The 24,160-nt window shown below is 39.6% G+C and overlaps 1 protein-coding gene across 2 annotated transcripts in view; it reads left to right on the top strand.

Annotated features, from left to right (window-relative positions):
* Positions 1–24,160, top strand: part of NPR3 (natriuretic peptide receptor 3) — a 64,028-nt gene that overhangs the window by 3,145 nt on the left and 36,723 nt on the right. For both annotated transcript variants that reach the window (XM_044431574.1, XM_044431573.1), the window contains exons 2-3: positions 12,264–12,386; positions 15,739–15,905. In XM_044431574.1, coding sequence (XP_044287509.1) covers positions 12,264–12,386; positions 15,739–15,905 — 290 coding nt within the window. The remainder of the gene's footprint in view (positions 1–12,263; positions 12,387–15,738; positions 15,906–24,160) is intronic.

The raw sequence follows: 24,160 nt of genomic DNA, 5'->3' as shown, positions 1-24,160 counted from the left end.
CCACAGCTTGCAAAAGCAATGAAGGAAGAACTGCTTAGACTGGTTAGTGCAGAAAATAATTGATAAATTAAATCAAATTTCAAAAGCATTGTTATTTATGTAGACTATTCCATGTGATTCTTGTATTCCAATGCTACTGTGGGCTTTGCTTGCATGTGGATGGAGTGCAAATGGAAAAAATAGGTTCCCGAGTTAGCAGAATTCTGCTCTGAATGAAACATACCCAAGCATTTCTTTGACTGTATTCTTCTTATTGTGATCACTATTAGTGAAGCATACTAGCGCTTTGCTAGTGCTGCCCCCATTAATCTGTGTGAATGCTCTCTTTTCCCAGTCACTGCATGCTCATAGATACATAGTACCTGGGCTGTGACAGGCCAGCACGCATGAAAGGATTGCTGAACAGCTACCTGTCTATGGCATGAGTGGCTGTCTGTGGATGCATACATGTTTCAGCATGCCTTATCAAAAATTACAGAAATGAATGCCATTAAAAAGTGCCCCTGGTAAGAAAGCAAGAAAGTTCACTCTTGTGCTTCCTCAAAATCTGGCACTTCCAAAATGTTACTACTTGTTCATATAGATCAGGGGTAGGCATTCTTTATAGACCCAGGCGCACTTGTGATGATTTTTTTTCAGGTCTACAGGCATATTTTACATGTTTTTCACACTCATAGGCACATTTTCATATCTTCTTTCATGGATTCCCACTATACTTGCCCGTCCACCTCTCTTTGCACTCTTCTTGGCTCTACCATTTTGGATTCCTGCTTTTTTGACCTTTCTTCCTGAGTTTCCCACTTTTTTGAACTTCCCCTTTTTCCTCACCTTTCCAGTGCTTTGGCTACCTTCCCACAACTGCTGCCACCACTTCTCTTGCGTGACTGAGCTCCTTGCTGCTTCTGAGTCACTTTAGCAGCAAAGAAGCAGAAAGTCAGCTGATTGGGCTACTTCCTGCTTCTGCCTGTAGAGAGGTGAGTGGAAGTAGCAGTGGGTCACCAAGTGGGCAGGCAAACTGGAAAGGCAATGATCAGGCAGTAAGGTGGATGCATTCACCTTGGCAGGGGTCAATTCTTCTGAAGGGGGTGCACTGTCAATCTCTAATATATATTATGGATGAGACAATCTTTTCCAATGCCCCCTCCCCCTTCTGTCTATTTCCTCAGTGGTGTTTCCTGTTTTATTTAGAGTGGAAGTTGTTCACCAGGAGGGCAAATGCACTGATGGCTTTTCTTTAATGCAATAAGGGTAGTAGGAATGAAGTACAGGTAGTAGGAATGAAGAAAGCCAGATTTTCAGTGAATGCAAGTGTGGATGATCCTTTCTAAAGCTTCAGAGGGATACTGTTACTATTCATTCTATGCCTTTGTCAATGGAGACATGAGATGACTTGACTCTATTGAAACTCAGCTCTGTTCTTGTTGAGCTGGTGGAGAAGTAGGTGTTGCACCTTTGCCATGACTACCTGCTAGCAAGACACTTTGGGGTGTATGGGATACTCTGGCAACTCTCTGGTGGCCCAACATGTATTCCACAATACCACGCTATGTAGGGACATGCGATACCAGCTGCAGATTAACAGACCACATTGGAAAAACTGAAGGAATATTGCTGCCTGTACTTGCACCGACTGTACTCTGGCAAATGTTGAAATGTTTTATCACAGATCTGCCCCCTCCAAACAGTTAACAGCCATTTTTGTAATTGGTGATACTTTCCGATTACAAACTGGAGATGCCAAGTTTTAGAGATGCCAAGTTTTAAACAAAAATAAATAAATAACATAACATAACTTCCTTCCATGTCAAGGGTCCTCAAGTACCCAAGAAACGACCTGTTTACTCCTTTGCTTTTTTTTTTTTTAGTTGCATTGACTTGCTTTCCATCGTGGATGGTAAGCAGTTGACCTCAAAGTTCTAGTAAATTTTCTTTTGCCTACTAGACAAACCTAATGATCACTATCCAAGCAATGAACACACTGAATGAACCAGCAGCCCAGAGCAATATCTCCAATGTTATTACACCAGCAGAACAACTGAGAAGACATGTTAACCATAGCAGAATTTCTGTTGGAGAACAGTTTCTATCTCTCAGTCTCTTTTCTTATTCTTTCCTCACAGATCATGATGAGAACCTTCTATCTATAATCTTTATTATGTCAAAACTGACCAGTCAGGACTGGCTTTGTGATACAAAGGGAGTAATATACAGATCATTAGCAAGAACCATCTATTGAGTTATAACCCTCTAATTGTTTGGCATTTGTTCTTACCCATAATACATGCTGATTCCAAACTGAATTCTCCCCCTCCTCTTCCTGCTAGACAGGTGACTCCTCAGAAAGGCTTGTGGGACAGATTGCAGGATTTCTGGATGTTAATTAATTAGCCTGCTTATTTGACTTGACATCAAACCATGGGTCTAATAAAATCTCATCTCTCCCCCTCTGACCTTCCATGTTCCAGAATGATTCTCTAAACCAAAGGAATTCCGTTTCTCACCAGCTGCTTTATTCATCCCAAAGCTGCCTTGACATTTCAGTTCTATGTTCTAACCTTGCCTTTCCTTTCAGTTTCTATACAGAGCCTGAAATATCTACCTTGGAATGATGTATTTTGAGAGAAGTGGGCCCAATCCTTACAAATTGCCTACAACAGTGCCATCTATTCATCACCTTCACCCTCCATTTTTATTAATTATGGCTTCTAGCCCTATTACTTTCCTGATGTTATATCTACCAATATCCTTGCTGCTGATACTTTTCTGTCAGAACTAGGGTTGTGATGCTCTTACCTGGAATCTAGCTCTTTTCATTGGACTTCCCTCTCATGCTTGGTCCTGGCTCAGGAAGCAAGATAAGCCAAAAGGAAGAATGACTCATGCAGCTCTGTACAACCAGCAGCCTTCTTCCATAGTATGTGCACTGGAAATGAAGGCCACAAGGACGTGCTAGGAAGATGGACACCACTTGCATAGCATTCACATGGAGTTTGATTCTTGGTGAGTGCCATGAGAATGTGAACTGGTCAGATGAGCTCAGATGGATTCATGCTCCCAAAATGAACTCCTCACACATCCTTAGTCAGAACGCCAAGCTATCCAGAAGACCTTTAGGATCAGATAAATCATGCCAAGATATGTACAAGAATGTGCCAACTGCAGGTGGCAGGTAGGGAGCCTTCTCAGTATTGGTGATAAAACATTGTTGCCTACCTCTCATTTGCACATGGTATGTTTCTCTAGTAAACATGGCTACAAGTATATAGGGCCATTTTCTGTACTCAAGGATATCAATCCTGTTGCTCCCATCATCCATAAGAATATACCCCATGTTTCATCAGTGTCTCCTAGTATCAGCTGCATCAGCTACAAATCCTGACAGGCACCAGCCGCTGCCACCACCACTTATAATTGAGGGACAAGAGGAATATGAAATTTCTAGATCCTGAATTCATAAGTACATAGATGACATTTACAATACTTAATTGATTGGAATGACCAATGGCTTAAATAACATTTATGGGAAGCTGCTGTCAGTGTAAATGCCCCAGCCTTTGTAAGGCACTCTCACAAGTCACTCTCCAAAGAAATCTGGCCGGTTAGAAGGCACTCATGGAAGGATCCAGGAGTCCAGCAGTGACATGGATTTTGAGGCTGAAGAATAAGTGGTGCCAATAGAAGTAACGCTAGGTCTGAGAACTACTACAAAGTCGCTATAGACATCCTTTTTACAAGAACTGAACGCTCCAGAAAGCCAATGCACCAGCACAGCAAGACAGAGAAGTCTTTATTGATATTAGCAATTTTAATAAACTTTTTCCAGATTCTATAAAAATTATCAGTATATAGAGAAGTACAAGGTATATAGTACTTCTATAGTATAGAAGTAATTATCAGTATATAGAAATCTATAGAGCATGACTTGTTTTGTTTGCTTTTCTATCAATACAACATATACTTCTATATGGAGTTTATTTCTCTATACATTAAGGATTCTGAATGTTGTTTTTCCACAAAGATGTTATTCTAGCAAGGTAGAAAGAATTTTTTTTCTTCAAAAATGTCTAATAGAGCTAACTGAAGGAAGAGGTCAGGTTTTTGTTTAGCAATTGTTTCCGCCTCTTAGAAGTTATTCCAGAACTCACTGACCAATGTCCAAAGCCACCACACATAAATGAAGATGCCAATTTTATTACAACATTTGGAGGATGTTGAATTTCTCATGATTGCATGTTTCTGAGCTTCCTTCTGCAGCAAAGGACTCCTACTTCTTACCTCTCATTAACAATAAATCTTTTTAATTTTGTTTGGATTTCTTGTAAAGCATATAACATCTGGATTGTTCTTTTTAAATTAGCATTTATACCCTTCTGCCTTTTATTAAGGAGTCTGTTCCCTTGATATTTAAATGAACATATTCAGATATACCATATTCTGTTAATCAACACAAACTTTGAAGTACTCTCAGTCTCAAATTCTTTGCTTCCACTGTTTGTCAGTATGCCTTGGATAGTTTGTGCAGGTATGTAGAAAGGCATCTCATTAATAACCTATAACAATGTAACCCTAAACAGCAACTACAAGCAGTTTACTCATTTTATTTCAGTGGATCCCACTCTGTGTATGCACCACAGTGGAAGGAAAGTTCTATCCAGATTGGACTATATGGATGAACATTCAGTGGAAAGAAAGTCCAATCCAGATTGCTTCCTTAGCCCACTCACACAGGATTGTAAACAGTATAAGCATAGCAGCAATTTATGTCATTTTGTTTCCAAAGAACCCCTTTCCCATTACTCATATGAGACTCTTTGTAGATAAAAGATATAAATGCATATGTAAGGGAACTTAGTCCATCATCTTTCATTTGTCAGTATATGCATAATAAATTCTTCATTGTTGTACTTAATGGCTAGGTTTGTTGTACTTAATGGCTAGGTGTGTACCATCGCATTTCTGTTATTACCCTGTACCATGAGCAGATTGTACTGTACGAGTAGTTTGAACCCAACAAAGGTGGGTTGCCAGGATGGTTTCTCAAGTACCCTGTAATCTGAAAAAAGCTATCTGTTGCTCACCTATCCAGACTTGGGTAACACCAAACCTGTTTGTGATGTAGCGATTACGGAAATAAAGGCAATATGTGCAGGGTATGGAAGAGAAGCCGCTATGGTATATTTTCCTTTCATGAACTGAGAACCTGGTCAGAAACAGAAATCTCTTATTTCAGAGCAAAACATAAGCAGATTATTCCTTTGGTATTAGGAAGTCCAGCAATAGGTGTTTTGTTTGTTTGCATTTTATTTTTACTCTCTATGATATTCTGATCATTTATTATTATTGCCCTGCTTCTATACTTCTTCAGCGTCATATTTTTGTTCCTCTTATTTTGATAGGTCCTCAACATTCAGCTTGAGCATTTTAAGTAAAGATATCACTTCCTCTGTGGCTAGAATCTATGTCTGCTTCCTTCTTTGCTGACGATCTCTTTCACCAGATGATTCTACTGATGCTGGATTAATGAAGAATTTTAACTTTTGGCTTAACTCCGCACTGATAAAAGCTAATTTTAAAGCATCCCTTATGTTTTGGACTCACTTCCATGACATTGTTTTTCCACTGTAGAGGTGTCATTTACTTTAGCTCCTCATATAGTCCTTCAAGGACATTAAGGCGTCATTCCAGTCTTCACAGAATAGCACTAGTTGTGGTGCAACTTCTGGCATATTATCTATGGCATTTTGAGCCAACTTGTTCTGCATTTTCATCTCTGTCATTTGTACAGGAGGCTCTTTTGCCACTGTATTTAAACAACAACAGGAAAAATCTAGCAGACCTAATTTAGGATTGGTAGGACCCTGCGACATTCCTGCAGGATTTATCAGATTTCATTTTTAACAAGCTTAACTTTAGGATCTTGGATGCTTATCTTACCTTCTTTCTTGATGGCATCACTCCCCCTCTCAGTATCTTTAGTTCTAAGAATGTCAAAACCCCATGTGTATACCCAAAAGGAAATGTTGGATGGACAGCAACAAATCTGCCGCTTAACCTTTCATTCTTTTATAGTGACTCTGCATATGTTAAAAGACTGAGAGATGTTTTCTTTTAGCCCTGCTGAGTGGAGAATCTTTTCCCCCTCAGCCTTGGAAAGACTCCAGTTGAGTATTGCATAAATAACAAAGGCATTTTGTGGAAGCAGCTATGTATGGGGGTTGTGGGGGGAAAGTTCATGAATTTCTGACTCTTGCATTTATTCAGTAATATGGTCGGTCACCCATTTAATGAAACAAACAACTGAGAGAAAAATTAGAAGAAACAGATTGATTTAAGAAACGTGCTTTTATATCAGCATTTGCATTGTTAAAATAAGATTAATTACAAAATCTAGGTTTCAGTTACATATGTTGCTGGCCAATCCATTGACTTAAATTTGAGGCAGGATTTAGCTTTTAAAGCAAAAGGAGAGCATGGCTCAAAGGAACGGATTTTTTTCAGTTCAGTGGACAAAATATGGCAGTTAGGGTGTTTGTTTGTTTGTTTAACACTTTTATATACCATCCACTACCAAGGTCTCAGTACGGACCTGAAACTGAAACTGGGTTGTATGACCATATTCTAGAAACATAGAAACAAAGAGTCAGAAGGGGTCTTCTGGACCATCTAGTCTGACCCCTGGCTCCAGCTGTCTCCGTAAACCCCAATGTGGTTGTCCAATCTTTCCTTGAACACCCTCATTGGTGGGGTCTCAACCACCTCCCTTGGAAGTCCACTCCATATCCTACAGGTCCTAACCATCAGGAAGTACTTCCTAACATGCAACCTGAAGCCCGGTTCCTTGACCTTTGCCCCATTGGAATGCATCCTGCCCATCACTGCAGGGAAGAACAGGCCACAGTCCTCCTCCACATGACATCCCCTCACATAGCCATAAGTCACTAAAAGATCCCCTCTGAGTCTCCTCCAGCCTGAAAAGACCCAGTTCCCTCATGTGTCATCCCTCTCAAGCTGGCTGTCATTCTTGCAACTACGCTGAACCGATTCTAACCTTGCTATGTCTCCTATAATGTGGAGCCCAGAACTGGACACAGCGCTCCAGTTGTGGGTGCACCAGAGTCATGTAGAGTGGTATCAACTTCTTCCTAGTTCTGGAAGCCACGCTTCTGGCTTAACAATATTACGGTAGTATTGCATCATCTTCACCAGCTCCAGTCTCTGCACCCATGCAGGGTATTACTGTTAACCCAAATAGCCCTTTATGGATACTGGAACTACAGTGTCTAAAGGAAAACAATTTCGCTTATATTTCTACCTGTCTATTGAAATCACCATCTGAAGCCATGTTCTGAGTGTCTCATCCTGTGATTTGGCAGGAAGCTTCACATTAGTGGGCCTTTTTTCTATTGGCCCTCAAACTGAGATAAGGTCTCCTTAGAACATTGTCAGCTACTTTGTAGACTTTTCAGGTCCAGGCAAAGGCCTTCTTATTCTCTCAGACCAAGTTTTTATTGCTATTTATTTTTTAATTATATGTCTAAAGAATTTTTTAAAGTATCCCTTCCCATGTTTTAGTTCCTTTAATATTTGTTTTAGTATTTATGTGGCATTTGAAGATTATTTATAAATTATCATTGTTCTTGTTACAGGTGTATGTTGCCTTGAGAGCTTTTACTTATAGATTGAAAATATTGAATAAAGCATGCTCATTATCCTCATCATGCCTTTCACACCTGTAATTGGTTAAAGAAAAAGTATAGACATGGATATTCCACATGCTCTCAGTGCAGTATGCAGTGCTGTTAACTCATTAGCTGCCTCATTTATAAGCAACCCAAATAGATAAGGCCTAGCTTTACTTGGACCAAGCTCAGCAAATGGAGAACTAAGCAAATTTCTCAGGTTACATATCGTTAGGTAAGTGGCAAAGTAAGAAAATCTTACTATCAGGATCTATAACTGCCAACCATTGGGTTCAATTAAGCCCCTAGTTGGCAACTCAGGGTGTGGGGAGAACATGAAGAGGCCACTGACAGTAGCAACAGATCTTACTTGCAAGACATTTTAAAAAGTGAGGATTGGGCTTTGCATCTTAGGTCCTGCCTTCTGACCAGGTTCTTAGATAGACAGTAAGTCTGCTTATAAATGAAACAAGATTTTCAGTAGTGGCTTATTCCCAAAGTTTTTAGTATGCAGCTATTTCTTTTCTGTAGCCCATTGTCATAAAGATATAGTTCATACCGTTATTCCTGTTTGAGCTCAGACGGAAATTTACTTGGCTACCACATGGTCTCAGTTGCCTTGTTGGCTATTTCTGTGGTTGTTCCTTGAAGTCTTAGGAGTTGGTATAAGGATTTGCAAGCACATTTAACACAGAACACTTAGCATAATAAACAGTACATATAGATTATGTTGACCGGTTTCTGTCAGCAGAGATAAGATTTAGGCGCACAGCATTTTTCTAAGCATGGATTCTTTTGAAGTAGGTTCTGTGATTCTTTTGAAGTGTTCTGTGATTCTTCGATTAGTTTACAGATAAAGAGGTTGAATATAGATGGATGCATAGCTAAAACACTTGAAGTCGGTTGATTCTACATCGGATCTCACGTGGTAGTCAGCACCCTGCAATGCTGTTAGCTTATACTCCAAAAACCCAGTTTTCTCCCTTTTTGACTCAACATTCAAACTGCTATCTTCTTTTTATTTGCTTGTGCACACAGACTTAAAACTACAACTTTCATAGCAGAGAGTGGACAGACAAAGGTGTTTTTCATTCTCTGATTATTTCTTCTTATTCAGAGCATTCTCCAAATGATATAGGAAATTCTGTAGCCATAAGCAGTTGGCTAACCATATGTTCCCATGGCAACATATTGCCTGTTATTTACTTAACCAAGTATGTGCTGGGCTATATATTTAATTTATATATTTTAATTATCTCCTGTCCAATTCTCCAGGCTCACAACAGTGTAATCATTCAATTGATAACAGTGCAGAAAACAGGGCAAATCAAATAGGAAAAATGATTTGGAAGCAGTAAGATAGATCATATAACTATAGTAAGAGATGTTTGTCTTATTGTTGAGAAAGGGGAGGAAGTTACTTGATGAATAGTAGAAGTTGTAACTGTTAAAGGTATCAAAAGCAATGAGCATTTCCTTCTACATCACTGAAAATAACATTATGTTCATTTTCTATACTTGTCCAATGAAGCAAAGGGTCACCTTCAGGGTAACTTTCAGCTTCTTAAAATAGGGACTCAACAATGGAATAGAACAATCTATTTGACAATTATTATAGTTTCCTGAAGACAGAACATGTCAGATTATATATACATTTCAATATATTCATTACAGTTATATGTCACCTTTCAGGCATAAGGCATTCAGTCAACCCTAATTGAAACATTTGGAACTTCTAATCTGGAACAAAAGTTGAACCAGTTCTGGATGGGACTATAGCCTACTTTAGTTAATTGGGTAGACACATATGTTGGACATGAGTTGAATTGTTAGCAAGTTTACGAATGCCATTCTCTACTGCCATTCTCTACTGCGTTGGTAGTTTTTCAGAAGAGGGAATTGTTGACCCGCACTGATCAGTGCATGGGCTACAAGGGGTGCTCCAAGTCTATAATCCTGTTAGCTATGTTTTGGTGACAGCACTGCATCTGGCAAGGATAGGGTACTGCAGCTGTCAACTTGACAATTGTTGGATGACTTGGGGAAGATGGCCCAGTGAAGCTTGGTACTTGGGGCTGGCATTCAATCTGATTACAGTAACTCTGAATTCAAAATGAAGACCCAGGTGTTAGCAGGAAGCCTGTGCTTACTGTCCAGCCATGTATCAGCTTGCCACTCGACTATGTCCCTTGCTTTACCTAATTATCTGTTGATGCTAAACTTTCTGACTTTATCTTTCAGCACTGTAGTAGCTATTCTACAGATTACAGTTTGGATTACAGATTTTGTAATTTGAATACTGTTTGGGGCTCAAATCAATTTGTTCCTGTGTAGATCATTTGTATTATTTATTTATGACTAACTTCATTGATATATAAATCACAATACTAATTCTTATAATTTCATTTGACAGTTCTATTCTGCATGTTACTATTTTAGGGTTACTTTAGAGATTATTTTATTTATTTATTTTTCGATTTATATCCTGCCTTTTGAGCAGGATATATCCTGCCTTTTGAGCAGCCTAAGGGCTCAAGGCAGCTTACATCTCCTCCTCCATCTTATCCCCACAACAACAACAACCCTGTGAGGTAGGTTGGGCTGAGAGTCTGTGACTGGCCCAAAGTCACCCAGTTGGCTCCATGGCTGAGCGGGGACTAGAACCCAGATCGCCTGAGTCCCAGTCCCATGCCCTTAACCACTACACCACATTACAGATTAACTGCTGTAATCATTTCTGGTGAAAACAGAAAGATTGACACATAATCTGACATATTTTTCTTTATCATATTGGATGTTTTAGATTACAGAGTGCTCCAGTCCACTGACTTAAATCCAGTAAAAATTTAATTTAAATTAAATTAGATTTAATTTTAATTAGAAATTTAATTTAAAATTTTAATTAAATTTTAATTAGAAATTTAATTTAAAAATTTAACTCAAATTATTATTAGCTCATTAATAATGTAATAATGCCTTACAAGATTTGTCGCTAGTGATTGTTGTTGTAACTGTTGTTCCTTAACATTTTAATGTCATGGAGTTATATCCCATGGAATGGTCACCATTGACAATTTCAGTGTTTCCTCTTCCCTGCAAGACTCAACACATCCCAAATCTTTTCCAGAAGGTTGGAGAACCCTCTGGAGCAGACTGGGGTGTAGGATAGGGGAGAAAGGTAAACTCCTTTTATATGAGTTGAAATGTGCTTGCATACTGTTGAAAAACTAAAGGGTCAAGAATTAAAGCTAAATTAATGGGGAGCCAAAAACAATCCAGAGATTTACAAACATAGAAACATAAAAACAGAGCAAATCAGAAGGGTCCTTCTGGGCCATCTAGTCTGACTCCCTGTTCCAGCCAGCCTATCATGCCTACCATGTCCATGTCCAGCCTATCCATGAACATTCCCACCAATAAGGCTTTAACCACCTCCCATGGAAGCCCTTTCCATTCCCTTGGGATCCTAACTGTCAGGAAGTACTTCCTGGCATGCACCCTATCTCTTGGTTCCTGAGCTTTGCTCCATTGGAATGCTTCCTGCCCAGCTCTACAGGGGAAAACAGGTCTCTACCCACCTCCATGTGGCACTGCCTCACATGCCCATATGTCACCAACAGATCTTCTTGGAGTCTCCTTTTCTCCAGGCTGAAAAGACCCAGCTCCCTTCAGTCTTGCCTCATACTGCTTTCCCTGCAATCTGGCCACCATCCTTGTGGCCCTACACTGTACCAATTCCAGCATGGCTATATCCTTCCTGTGATGTGGAGCCCGGAACTCAACACACCATAGAATGGCAGTTAATACCTCTCTCAATCTGGAAGCCACACTTCTGGCTATGCAACCAAGGATGGCATTCACCCTCTTGACCACCGAGTCACACTGCTGACTCATTTTTTGGTTTTGTATTCATAAAAGAGCACTGCAGTCCTATGCCCACTTAGTTGGAAGTAAGCCTGATTGAAATCAATGGGCCTTACTTATGAGTAGACATATAGGATTGTATCGTAAACATTCAATAATCACAGAACGAGCCCTTTTCTACACATTGTAAAAGGTAATGGGGATATTCAAACAAAGTTAAGCACTTTTGAATGTTTTGCATAGGAAATAATTTATTACATATAAAAGGCTTAAATTAAAATCAAGAGCACTTAAATGTGCTTAACTTTGGTTTGATTCACCTAAGTTTTGAACAGTTTTATCCTTTTTATGGTATTTCATTGTAGGAAATAGTGCAACATATGAATGATTAATATGAACTCCCGTGACTGTACCATGTGAGCAAAATCTCTGCAACAAGGTTCAAGTTCTTCTTATATACAATGCAGATTTACTGATTAATTGCCATGTCAATAATTTAGCATTGGGGATAATAGTTGCAAAGGAACCAGAAAGTGAAAATTTGCCCCTTCAGTTACTATATTTTCTTTTCTAACCTTCCTGATGGTCTTACATATCCATGGTTTAAAAAACAACTGGAGGACAGTTTATATCATTATCTCCAGCTGTGCGTAAGCTTGACAATATGTTCCCAGCAGTTTGAGGAAAGCTTATCTGTATTTTTCCATTTATTTCTACTAGTTGTGATCATGTGTGCCAGCAGTGACGCAATAAGGAATATCATGTTGGCTGCACATCGGCAAGGGATGACCAATGGAGACTATGCTTTCTTCAATATTGAACTCTTCAACAGTTCATCATATGGTAATGTGGTTTCTTTCCTCTGGTGGGTTACAAAACTATTAAAAATGCAATAACGATTTAGAGATTGTTTTCATTTTTAAGTGGGCCATAACAGCCATTGCTACTCCTCACTATTAAAAATAATGTCTACTGGGTTTATGAAATTAAGAGAAAAGCAACTGAAAATAATGGTAATTAGCAAGTAATTTTATATATGCACATGTTAAGTTTGTTTCTCATTTTTCTTCTAAAGAGATGAACAGTTTTCTATGCCCACAGAAACCCTGCTGGAGAGCATTTAGACAAAATACTATTTCTCAAGAGATAGTAACTTGTCTGAGACCACCCAGTGAGCTTCATAGCAAGTCATCATGGAGCTGAACATGAGTTTCCCATGTTTAACGCAATTACTTCAGTTGTTATAATGAAAGAAGTGGGATAACTGAGCTACCATATGGGCAATTTGATCCACACACTAGTGAATGTTGGTGCAGCATTTGAACATAACACTACTCCTAAAGTGCAAAAACTGACAAATACACGATAGCTTCCACTGCAATCCTATACATTCTGAAGTAAATTCCATTGAATTCAGTGGGTTTTTAGCCAGGTAATTCGGCATGGGATTGCAGCATTGCTAATATTCTATATTAATATATACTGGCCTTGGGTCAGTTTAACAATTCTTTCAATTGTATTAGCACTTTCCCGATTTGGGCTGTACTTGTTATTATGGTGACCTTGCACCATATGACATGAACAGCATGTGTCATGAAAACACGGTTAGAAGATTTTAACATTTTTACTAGCCTTACCTTTTGTCAGCAAACTTCTGTTAGTGCACTGGCACCAGGGTACAGTTTAAGTTGGGGTTTAGAATGAAAACAGATTAAGCTGTACCCAAAATACTGAGCCTCCCTGCTAAGAAACTCCATGTCAACATGTCTGAGATGAGATTTAGACAGATAACAGATCAACCGTAGCTGAAATACTGAACTTCCTCACTCAGGGATTCCTTGGGCTAGCACATTTAGATGCAGGGGAGACTGCCAGCTGAGCAAGTGTGTGTGGTTTGTGGCTCTAACATGTTAATTTAATATACAGTTTCCAAGGCTTGACTTCAGTGCTTGGATTCATTCAAAGTTATTCCAAGCAGGCAACTTGGACTAAGTCAGCTAATGTTTTTCAGTTTAACTGGATAATGAATCACAGCCCAAAATGACCAAAAAGTTCTTTTTCTTTGTACAAGAATAAGGCATTAGCAACATCAGCCTTTTCACACATTGTGTGTGCACTTTCCATATTGGATGTGGGTTGTTATACAGTCTTTAGAGTAGCATACTTATTTATTAGGTGACTGAAAGTACAGACTTAAATAGGATCACTAGTGACCCACACAGGGTGGAAGCCTGAAACAGAAGCAATTATTGTTCAGTAGTTGCAACACTAGCCATAAAATTTGAAGTTCCAGTATTCATACACATTCCTGTAGTTAGAAGCCACCAATCTGAGATTGGATGGACCACATTTTCAACAGTGTTGCACTTGCATTTTACTATACATTCATTTACTTAATTAGAACATTTGTATACCATATATTATGAGACTTCACTATAAAAAAACAGTCCGTCTTACCTCTCCAGTTTGAACCTGATAGAGACCATCCCCATGGATTGTGCTCAGAAGTACAGTGCAGTTATGAAGATCACCCCATCTGAGTTCCAGATTTGGAGTTGGGAAGGGGCCATGGGGTAATCTTTCGCCCTATGAAGTTAGGGACAAACATATGCATAGAGTTCTGGAAGCCACAGTTTGGGCCAGGGGTCTCAGACTCGCGGCCCGCGGGCCAATTGCCAGGACAGGCGGGGCACGGGGGAGGGGCCCTGCGGCCTTCAAAGCACCGGTGGTGCCCAGGCCGGTCGCGGGATGAGCGGCCCACCACCACCGCGGTGGTGGAATACTTGATGCGACCCAGCCTCACCCAGACTCCCAACAGCCCCCAGGTAAGTTGAGTTTGAGACCCTTGGTTTGGGCTATCAGAGCAGACACCTGAAAGCATTCTGGCTGCCACACTATGCACTAACTACACCTGTTGAACTGCAGTAATCTAATATAGTTCTCACAATGTAACAACTGGGAAACAGCACCAACAAAAAGGCAAATGTGCTAATCTACTATGTATATGCTAACAAGTGACTTCAAACCGCTTGAGGGACCATTATTATACTTTCCAATTTCCTCTTAAAATCTTTAAACTTAAAATGAATGGCAGCAGCTCTCCAGGGATTCAGGTCTTCCCTAGTCCTACCTGGATATGCTAGGGACTGACCCTGGGACCTTTTGCATGGACTGAGCAGTGGTTCTTTCTTACTTGCTATCTGGCTAGCCCTGGCCTGACCTTGCATGAGAACTGCTCTGGGGTGATCCATAGCCAGGAAGTGTAGGCACCTGGTTTCCATCCTAACACCACCATGTTTCTGTGTTGTTTAATAACTGTATTAACAACTGCATCTGTGAATTTTTTCCTCCATTTGAACCTTTTTATTTATAAATATGACTTTTTATGTCTAAAGAAATAAAACAAAGAGTTTGACTTTTAATATTTACATATTCCTATAACATTTCAAACACAAAGAAAAATCCCAGTAGTTTGTGATCTATCTTCCACCTAATCTTTTCACTATTGATTTTCTACTAATACCCAGCTACTAATGTCTTTGGATCAGGACAGCCTTTTTATGATCCCATCGCACTATAGGAATTGTGCATAATATCTCACCAGGTTGGATTAGTTTTCTCTTTCTTTTTCTGTTTTCTCTCTCTCTCTTTTTTTTCTTTTCTTCTCATGGATGAGTGCAAATTTCAGACCTCTAGGGAGGAAATTACAACATATTTAGAAATAGGGCACTACCACCAGGTCATAATGTTACTGCTTACTGCCCTTGGTAGAATCTATTTTTTGGTCTCAAGAAAAACATATATTTCATTTTATTTTTTGTCCATAACTTCCTGAAAAGAATTTCAGGCTTTTGTCAGAAACCTTACTCTCTGAAATGTTGTACTTCCTTCTTTGTAATACAATATATGACCTTTTTAAAAACCATATTAATTAATCACATAGAGTACAGTTAAGCATTTTTATGAACTTCAATGGGAGAGAGCTGTTTTAGAACTTACATTGAAATCTGTGGAGCTTGAAAGTGGTTAAATTTGGGTGTGCTCCTAGAGTACTCAAACTGAATTAGGAGGACAACATGTTTCATATTTTTGGCTACCCCCAGCAACACATAGGGAATACAGCAGCGGGAAAGGGGAAAATGAGTTCTTTATGGTAACTTGCTTGGAATTGTAAATATTTTTATTGCTCCCTTAGGAAATGGCTCATGGAAGAGAGGAGACAAATATGACCTTGAAGCAAAGCAAGCATACTCATCTCTCCAGACAGTCACACTACTAAGGACAGTGAAACCTGAGTTTGAAAAGTTTGCCATGGAGGTGAAAAGTTCTGTTCAGAAACAAGGAATCAATCATGATGATTATGTAAGTATCTGATTAAGAGACTAGAACTTTTATCATCTTTAAAACCCTTTCTAATGAAATAAGAAGTGACTGTTTGGTTTTGCTGAATTGGACCAGATTGTCTGACTATTTATAGTAATTTCTGGACCCCCCTTGAATTTTTGCTATGAAAAATGGTTAGGTTTGTTCACAGTTCTCTGGAATAGATGAGCTTTGTTTTGTTTTTGTCTTTATATACTTGCTTATCAAGAAGCTTTAAAGATATGGGGCTGTGATGGTATAGATCCCAGAACCCCAGTGCTTTTCTGTACAAGTTCCACCTTAGCTTTCATTTTGTTCCAGTTTTACCACCTCATTCAAGAAACGTATCTTACACATTTCTGCAAGTGTTTCACAATGGTAGCAAGAGAATGACCCCACCCCAATTGTAATGCTGAAATAAAGAAGGTTTAGATCTTGTGCAGAAGGGCTATGAGCTCTGCTCAGTTCTGGTATTCAAAACAAATTCCTTGGCTCAGCAGTCTTCAAGTATATGTGTTTTGAACCAATCTCTCTCCCTACCCCCATACAAAAGCAGATCTTGTAAGCCTGACTCTTCCAATCCTTGTGTTAGGGAAACCTGAAATCCTGACTCTACTCTGCTGGAGGATAGACTGCTGTTTGCCCAGTAGAACTAGCCCATAAACTACACTCTAACCAAAACACAAACTAAGTACTTAACAACTGTAAGTACTTACAACTGTAATCATTTAATTAAGGTAGAAGAGTGTCTATATGGTGTCCAAGGGAGCAAAACAGATTAGGTCAGAACTTTTCAGAAATTAAGTTTCAAAAAGAAAATATAATAAAATAGTAATTACATTGTCAACTGTTGAAGGTTTCCCTGGAAGAGAGGAAGTAGGAGGAACAAAGTACATTTGTAGTGCAGTTGCTCAGTATAATATTATCTTCTGAATAAAAGGGGGAATTTGCACAATGAATTGCTGCTCAGTAAAAAGCCCAGTGATTAAATCTCTCTGTGTCTGCCCTGCTAGAAAAAGCCCAACATGGTATGGGGAGAATGGAGGCAAAATCACCTCCCATTCTTCCTCTTTTAGCTGATGTACTTTATTATGAATAGGATAGTGATGGAGAAGCTTTAAGATCTTGTGTATCCTACACTTCTCTCCTCTCTCCCTTCTTCCATCCCACTCCCTTTTTTTCTTTCTCTGAAAACTTGTGACCTTGGTGTTGCTACTTTGAAAGAACTACTGTGTTGGAGCTTTTTGTGGCAGCTGCAAAGGGAAGAAGGGTAGAGGGGAAACAATCCAATCTTATCTTCCCCTCCCAGTCCTAGGATTGCATATGAACTCAGGAGGGGAGATCTTCCATATTCTGTTGTTCCCTGGACATCCTCCCAGAGATAATATGATTGTTTTGTTAAAAGAAGAAAAAATAGTGAACCTTCTGTATGTACAGACTACACCAAGAAAGGGCAGGGACAATGATCATGTGTGTGCAAATGTTGGAGGAGAAAGAGATGTATATGAATAGTGGGGGCAGGGGAAGAGAGAGAATCCAGGGGAAAGGGAACTCAAGGGGATCCTGTCATATAAAGATTCCTATAAGGTTACATGGAAATCCTTTACTAGCAAGTGTGCAGGGGTGGGCCCTGGAAGAACAATTTGCAAGAGACCATGTAATAAAATGTCACCTAACGCTTTAGATGGAGGAACCTGAAATCTCAAAATTCTTGTGGCAAATTAGTGGTGCAGCCAAGTTTGATTACATTAAAACTGAAGGAAGACTGAACATTTAGTGATCTCCCACAATCTGCAGAGCACATGGGACTCCTTTCTTGTCCATGTCAGTTCAGTGTACAGTGAGAAATTTACTGCTTTGGATCTGACTGGGCTTTATTTCAAGGGGTAAGAGTAAATTTTATTGGTTATAAAAAATCAGAAATCTTTTGTTACTGATAATATGTCTTTGACTAGCATTTAGACAAGATCAACCCTGACTGCTCTTTAGAAGGCCAGATACTGAAGATGAAATTCAAATACTTTGGCCACCTAATGAGAAGGAAGGACTCCCTGGAGAAGACCATAATGCTGGGAACAATTGACTGCAAAAGAAGAAGGGGATGGCAGAGGATGAGGTGGCTAGATGGAGTCACTGGTGTGAGCTTAAGTGGACTCCGGGAGATGGTGGAGAACAGGAAGGCCTGGAGAAATGTTGTCCATGGGGTTGTGATGGGTCGGATGCTACTTCGCAGCTAGCAACAACAAGCATTTATAGCATGTGTAACCATTTGGCAACAAACATTTCCTTGATTTAAAAACTAGAAGGGCCATTGTATTCACAAAGAAGAGAGAGTGAGGAAATGAAGCTGGCATTTTGGAATTCTACAAGCAATAACCCAGTTTGAGAACAGAAGACCGTCTTCATATCTGTACTTGGGCTTAGTATTAGACAACTGTCAATGAAGCTTTCCAGATCATGATCTTAAAGGTGCATGATGCAAGCAGCACCCTTGCCACAGAACTAATCAGGCCAGTACCACAATGGGAAATCACCTGGGACTGAATTCCCAGGAAGAAAGGCAAGAAATAAAGCAGTACAATCTCCACAAATAACCAACACGTTTCTTTCTATTCGGACTTTCCTTCTAATATAGTTATATAGTGGTGCCCTCGTAACATCCAGTGCCCTGAGGAGCTCTTCAACTTCTAATCTGTGCCCCTAAATCCTCAGCTTCATCTGTGCCCCCATGCGGACCTCCCCCATTCTGCTTTTGAGAGAACACAGAGGCAAAATAGTTATTTAGCATCTGTGCCTGTCCCCTCACATCAGTCACCAAATCCCCTTCCTCTTTATTAAGCAGTCCCCCGCCTATCTCCCCTTCCTCTTGCTATTTACATGTTGGTAGAAGCCCTTTTTGTTGCTCCTGATATTTTTTGCAAGTCTCAGCTCATAATCAACCTTAGCCTTGCGAAGAATCTTTCTGCAACGAGCCTCCTCCTCCCAGTATACCCTTTTGTCTGTTTGCCCCAGTATCCATTTCCTACGGAGGTTCCTCTTATGCCCAATGCTTCTTACCAATTCTCTTCTCATCTGTGGGGGCACTCTCCTTCACCTTTCCGCCTTGCTAACTAGAGGAATCATCAAGTCTTGCACATCCAAGACCTTCCTTTTTAGTGCCATCCACCCTTCTTCAACTCCCTTGTTTTCCATCACCCTCTCCCAGGAGACTTTCCCCAGTTTGGTCTTCAATTGACCAAAGTTGGCCCTTGTAAAGTCTCAGCTTCTAATACTTGACCTGCCACTCATCCATATTCCCCTGATCTCAAAGATGGAGTGATAGCTCGCATCCAGAGCTCCCCTAATCTGCACCCCATCTATCAGCAACTCCTTGTTGGTCAAAACCAAGTCAAGAATATTCCCCCCCCCCGCCCCCGTCACCTCCCAGACCCTCTGCATGAAAAACCCTCCCTCTAGAGCATCTAGAAAGCAACATGACCTGGCTGTTGCCACCGAGTGAAACTCCCAAGTAATACCTGGGAGATTGAAATCTCCCATAATTACTGTGTCCTTCCCTCAAGTTACCCTTTGAATCTGTTCAGCTTCGTTATGATCCTAGAATTTTAGGTGATAGTTATTGCAATTACTTCACAATAAATAAATACACTTCTGTGTACAATTGCCAATTCTGATAAAATCACAACAGGAGAGATGCTGAGATTGATTGATTGATTGATTTATATCCTGCCTTTTTCCTACAAAGGGCTCAAGACAGCTTACATCATTCTCCTCCTCCATCTTATCTCCACAACAACAACCCTGTGAAGTAGGTTGGGCTGAGAGTCTGTGACTGGCCCAAAGTCACCCAGTTGGCTCCATGGCTGAGCGGGGACTAGAACCCAGGTCGCCTGAGTCCCAGTTCCATGCTCTTAACCACTACACCACACTGGCTCTCAGATGAGCTACTATTGATATAGGCCGCTGCTGCATTTGGCAATTTTTTAACCTTTTGCTATTTCTTGTGCCCTGAGAGTAGATATAACAGGATTTGATTTACTATTCTTCATCCTGTTTTGGTGCCTGCTTATCAGGGTCCCTGTGGCCTGGCAAGCAAATTCTACCTAGAAAGATAGAGTAGTTATCTATTCTCCTAAACCATTCTCACAGTCTCTTTCTACCAACACAGCTGAAACAGCAGTTAGATTTCCTAGATCAAGTAGTAAAATGCAGCTCCAAACCACTATGAATAAAGTACTTTCAGCAGTAGGGACTATTCTGACAGCAGTATTCTATCAACATAAATACACCTTAATCTGTGATTCAACATGATATAGGTCAAAGATAGACCTTTGAAGCAATACAACAATTCAATTCCTTCTGCCCAGATGTGATTAAATGGCACTGCTGGAACAGGCACTGTTTCTATTTCTTAAGCTGTTTTGATACTTGGAAAGAGGCTAATACTTCTTGTAGTCGGTTTATGGCTTCTGAACTTCTATGGATTGAAAATGAAGCTGATCTGATATGATGATTACCATTTCCTTTCACTTCGGGTGACATTTGTAACTGACCCCAGCTTCTAGAACTTGTGCTGATATATCACATTTCAGCATTACAAGAACCACCCCTCAGGGAGATGAGAGGGTGGCAACTAGGCGAAGGGCCTTTTCTGCTGCTGCTCCCCATCTTTGGAACTCCCTCCCTAGGGAAATTCACCTGGCACCACCTTTATTTTCCTTTTGGCACCAGGCAAAGACATACCGATTTAGGAACTTAGCCTGAATGCTGTGGCCCTTTTTATATTTCTTTTACAGATGTTTTATTTCATTGTGTTTTAATTGGTTTTAATGTGTTTTACTTTGTTAATGTTTTGTGTATTGTAAGCGGCCTAGGAAGGCCTTGGAAGTTATGGCCATCATTTTATGACTCTAGCCTTAAGCTCTGAAGTAGCTATTAATTGTTAAACACTATGCGAATCTGCAGCACAATCTTTAATTCTCAAGTAGGTAGCTTCTTAATATACACTTTGGTTACTTAAAGTCTTCAGAGGCTGGCACATAGTGTATGAAGCTTCTTCTCAATTGCCTGCTGTTTAATTGAGGAATGGTGTGGTGTGTGATTGAATCTGGTTTCCTTGAAGTTATTAGTACTGACCTTTTCATAATAGGGTCTAAGCACCTGTAAGATATTTTAAATCCACGAATTAGACACAATGTTTGAATAGCAGATAGAACAGTATCTGCTTTAAATAAAAGCATTCAAATATTTTTTCTTCTTATCCGCAGATGGTAAAAGAGGTTTTGCAAGTTTACCAAGCTCAAGAGCTTATTCTGTTTGTCTTAATTATTGGAAACTATGTTCCTTTTAGAATCAGATGACATGCATGGTTTCATGTCTCTTTCAGATGTTAAGAAAGAAAAAAAGAAAGGTTTACTGCTGGCAGTGTGCTCTTTTCTACTTGTAGTTGTGCAAGGACAGTTGAACCCCTAAACACATACCCCATGCACACATACTAGAAACATGGCTGGAAATCAGTTGTTTTTCAGCAATTCTCCTCCTCCTCCTCCCCATTTCTATACCACTCCACAGCCAACAATATACTGGTGGTTTACAACAATATAATTTTACAGTCTTCATGATCTAATATCACTACTTGGAGAAAAGAAACTCTTACTATTGTATGAGAACTGAGAAAGGATGTTTTGGATAAGCATAACAAAGTGGATGCAAAACTAAGCTTGCTCACATTCTAGTGTACAATGCCTGTAAAAAATAAGGAGAACCCGAGAATAAAAATAGATTCTGGCATATCTGGTTTACCAAAAATTATTTTTCAGTTAAAAGTTCAGGCACAGTCCACTTTTTATTTAATAATTTTGAACTCTTACAGGAAATTGGCTAAGGCTTTACTTTTCAAAATTCTTAATGCTACCTCTGTTACTGGTTTGGGGGGTAGAATTTAATAAATGCTGCTTTTATTTCAAACCCAGTATTCTGAGAAGGAATGATTTTATAACCTTGGCTATTTGGCCTTTTGAGGTTAGCAGGCCACCCATGGCTTGTTTTTTCTTCTTATTTAAAAGCTGGGGGAAAATTAACTAATTTAACAAACATTCCAGCCGGGTTGGTTGGATGGAGGGGTGCATTGTTTAGTGGAATTGAAGATTGTCACTCAAAAAGGCCTTCCCTCAACAAATGTTGGGGCGATCCAGCAGCAAGACTTCTTGCTGTTTAGCTTTATTGACCAAAGAGGTGAAGCAATATATTACATGCATATTTTATTACAGATAGTCTTTTTCTTCTAATGAGCACATTCCTCTATGAGAGATGGTGGAACCAGTAGTCCTCTGAAGCAGTCCTTGAGAATTGTGTTGATTGTCTACAAAAGCTGTGTGGGAGGCAACAGAAACTGGAATGCTCATGAGCTGATCCATGATTTCCATGCCAAATTCTTCCATTTTTCTGTCTGCCAGTTCTTCTGACTTCCCTCCTTCTCTCTCACACATGCACTTAACATAAAATTTTAATTGTGATTCTACAGTCACAGAGACTGAAGGCCTGAGAGGAGTTTAAGTGCTTCAGTAAAAGCATTGAAAAAGAAGGCAAAAATGCAACATGCTCAATGGTGTGTGCTCAACTTGTCTTTCTCCAAACCAGCCAAGTAGGATTAATGACAGGCAGCCTTTTGTGCCTCCTTTTAAATGCATCAGAAGAGAAAGGAAAGAAAATAAAAAGCCTGCTGCCAGGGAATAATTTGTACAAATGAATAGATCTATTCAGTGTCTGGAGTGCTTTGCTAATTGTCTCTGGGGGGAAAAAGAAAAGCAAACCACAAATGGGCTGAATTCACATGTCAGCTTAAGTTTTGCTGTTAGAAACAATCCAGTATTAATTAGAAGTTTGAGGCATAACTCTACAGCTACCAAAGTCAGCAGGAGCTTTCCCACTGGCTCTTCATTAGAGGGGCTAAGCCCCAGATAACTGACATTTTCTGGTACTGAATTTTGTTTTCTTTGTGCCTCAGTATTAAGGACCCTCAATCCATTTTACTCCTTTGATTTTATAGATATATTCAAATAGACAGTATCTTCTCCATCAAGGCCTAATCTTTGGTCACTTCCATGCTGTGTGAAATAATTAGCATCATCTAACTTTTCTTAGTTACATGTGTATTATTCATGTTGTTAAAACATTTTTAAAATCCCAGTAGCGATCCTCAGAATGGGACAATATTGAATTGTTGTTTTGAATTGCTGTGAGCCACCCAGCGCCATAGGAATGTATGTATGAATGAATGAATATCATAATTGTAAGTCTTGGGAGAGGAATCTCAAATTCACACAGCCCAGTTCCTTTCCTCATTGTGGATTCAACTTTCAGCACGGAATGCATTGTACCCCAAATGAAGGAACTTGCATAGATATTTGAGTCCATTCTGTGGTCTCCTTCTTTATTGAAAAGCTGTGTTTTTTAATTCGCTGCTTCCATTAGATACTAAATTGGGTCTGCTCCCTGGGGAAATTCTCAGTACTGTGATTAGCTCTGATTAGATTTTTTTTAATCTTTAAGGCCTTGGAGTAACACTGTCTAGTTAGATAGTTGCCTCCATGCTTGCAACACAAATGTTTTATCTACTAATAATTGCTATTAATTTTCATTCTGCTGCAATTTCTGAAATTTAGCAGAAAATCTAGACATTATTTCAAATGCATTTTTGCATTTACAGTTCAAACTTTTAGAAAAAGCTGGTGCAAACTGCAGGGGAAGGTGGCTGAGAGTTACTAGGATCACAGTGCAAATAGCAACTTCATAGGAGGGAGTTTAATCAGTTCCACAAAACAAGTTAAACAGCAACTGACTCATTTCCATTATTTATCAGCAACCCACAACTCAAAAGAGCTGCTATTTCTTTTAAAAGAAACATGTACTGTATATTAAATACAAAGACAGATTTAAATCATTCCTAGAGTGGCTTCTAGTGCCAACTCATTTAAATATATAATAATTAACACTTAAAAAATTGTCAGACTTTTCTTGACAAACTCATATCAAGTTGAAATAGTGCACAGTGTTACCCCAGGCTGTTTAACAGCATAGCATTGCTTGTACTGTGATAAGTTCACCCAACAATGAAGGAAATGCCCTGTTGGATAGATGGCCTGCTCCATCTTTTGCAGCATGCTGCTTCCAACTGTGGCCAGTCAAATGCTTCCAAGAAGCACAAAAGCAGAGCATGAAGGCGGTCTGCTCTTGTTATTTTCCTCTGCCAACTGGTA

This window comes from Varanus komodoensis, unplaced genomic scaffold (assembly GCF_004798865.1).
Source record: "Varanus komodoensis strain SLA01 unplaced genomic scaffold, ASM479886v1 scaffold22, whole genome shotgun sequence".
NCBI lineage: Eukaryota > Metazoa > Chordata > Lepidosauria > Squamata > Varanidae > Varanus > Varanus komodoensis.
The sequence above is the reverse complement of the archived record's forward strand: the minus strand, read 5'-3'. Positions and strand labels throughout refer to the sequence as shown.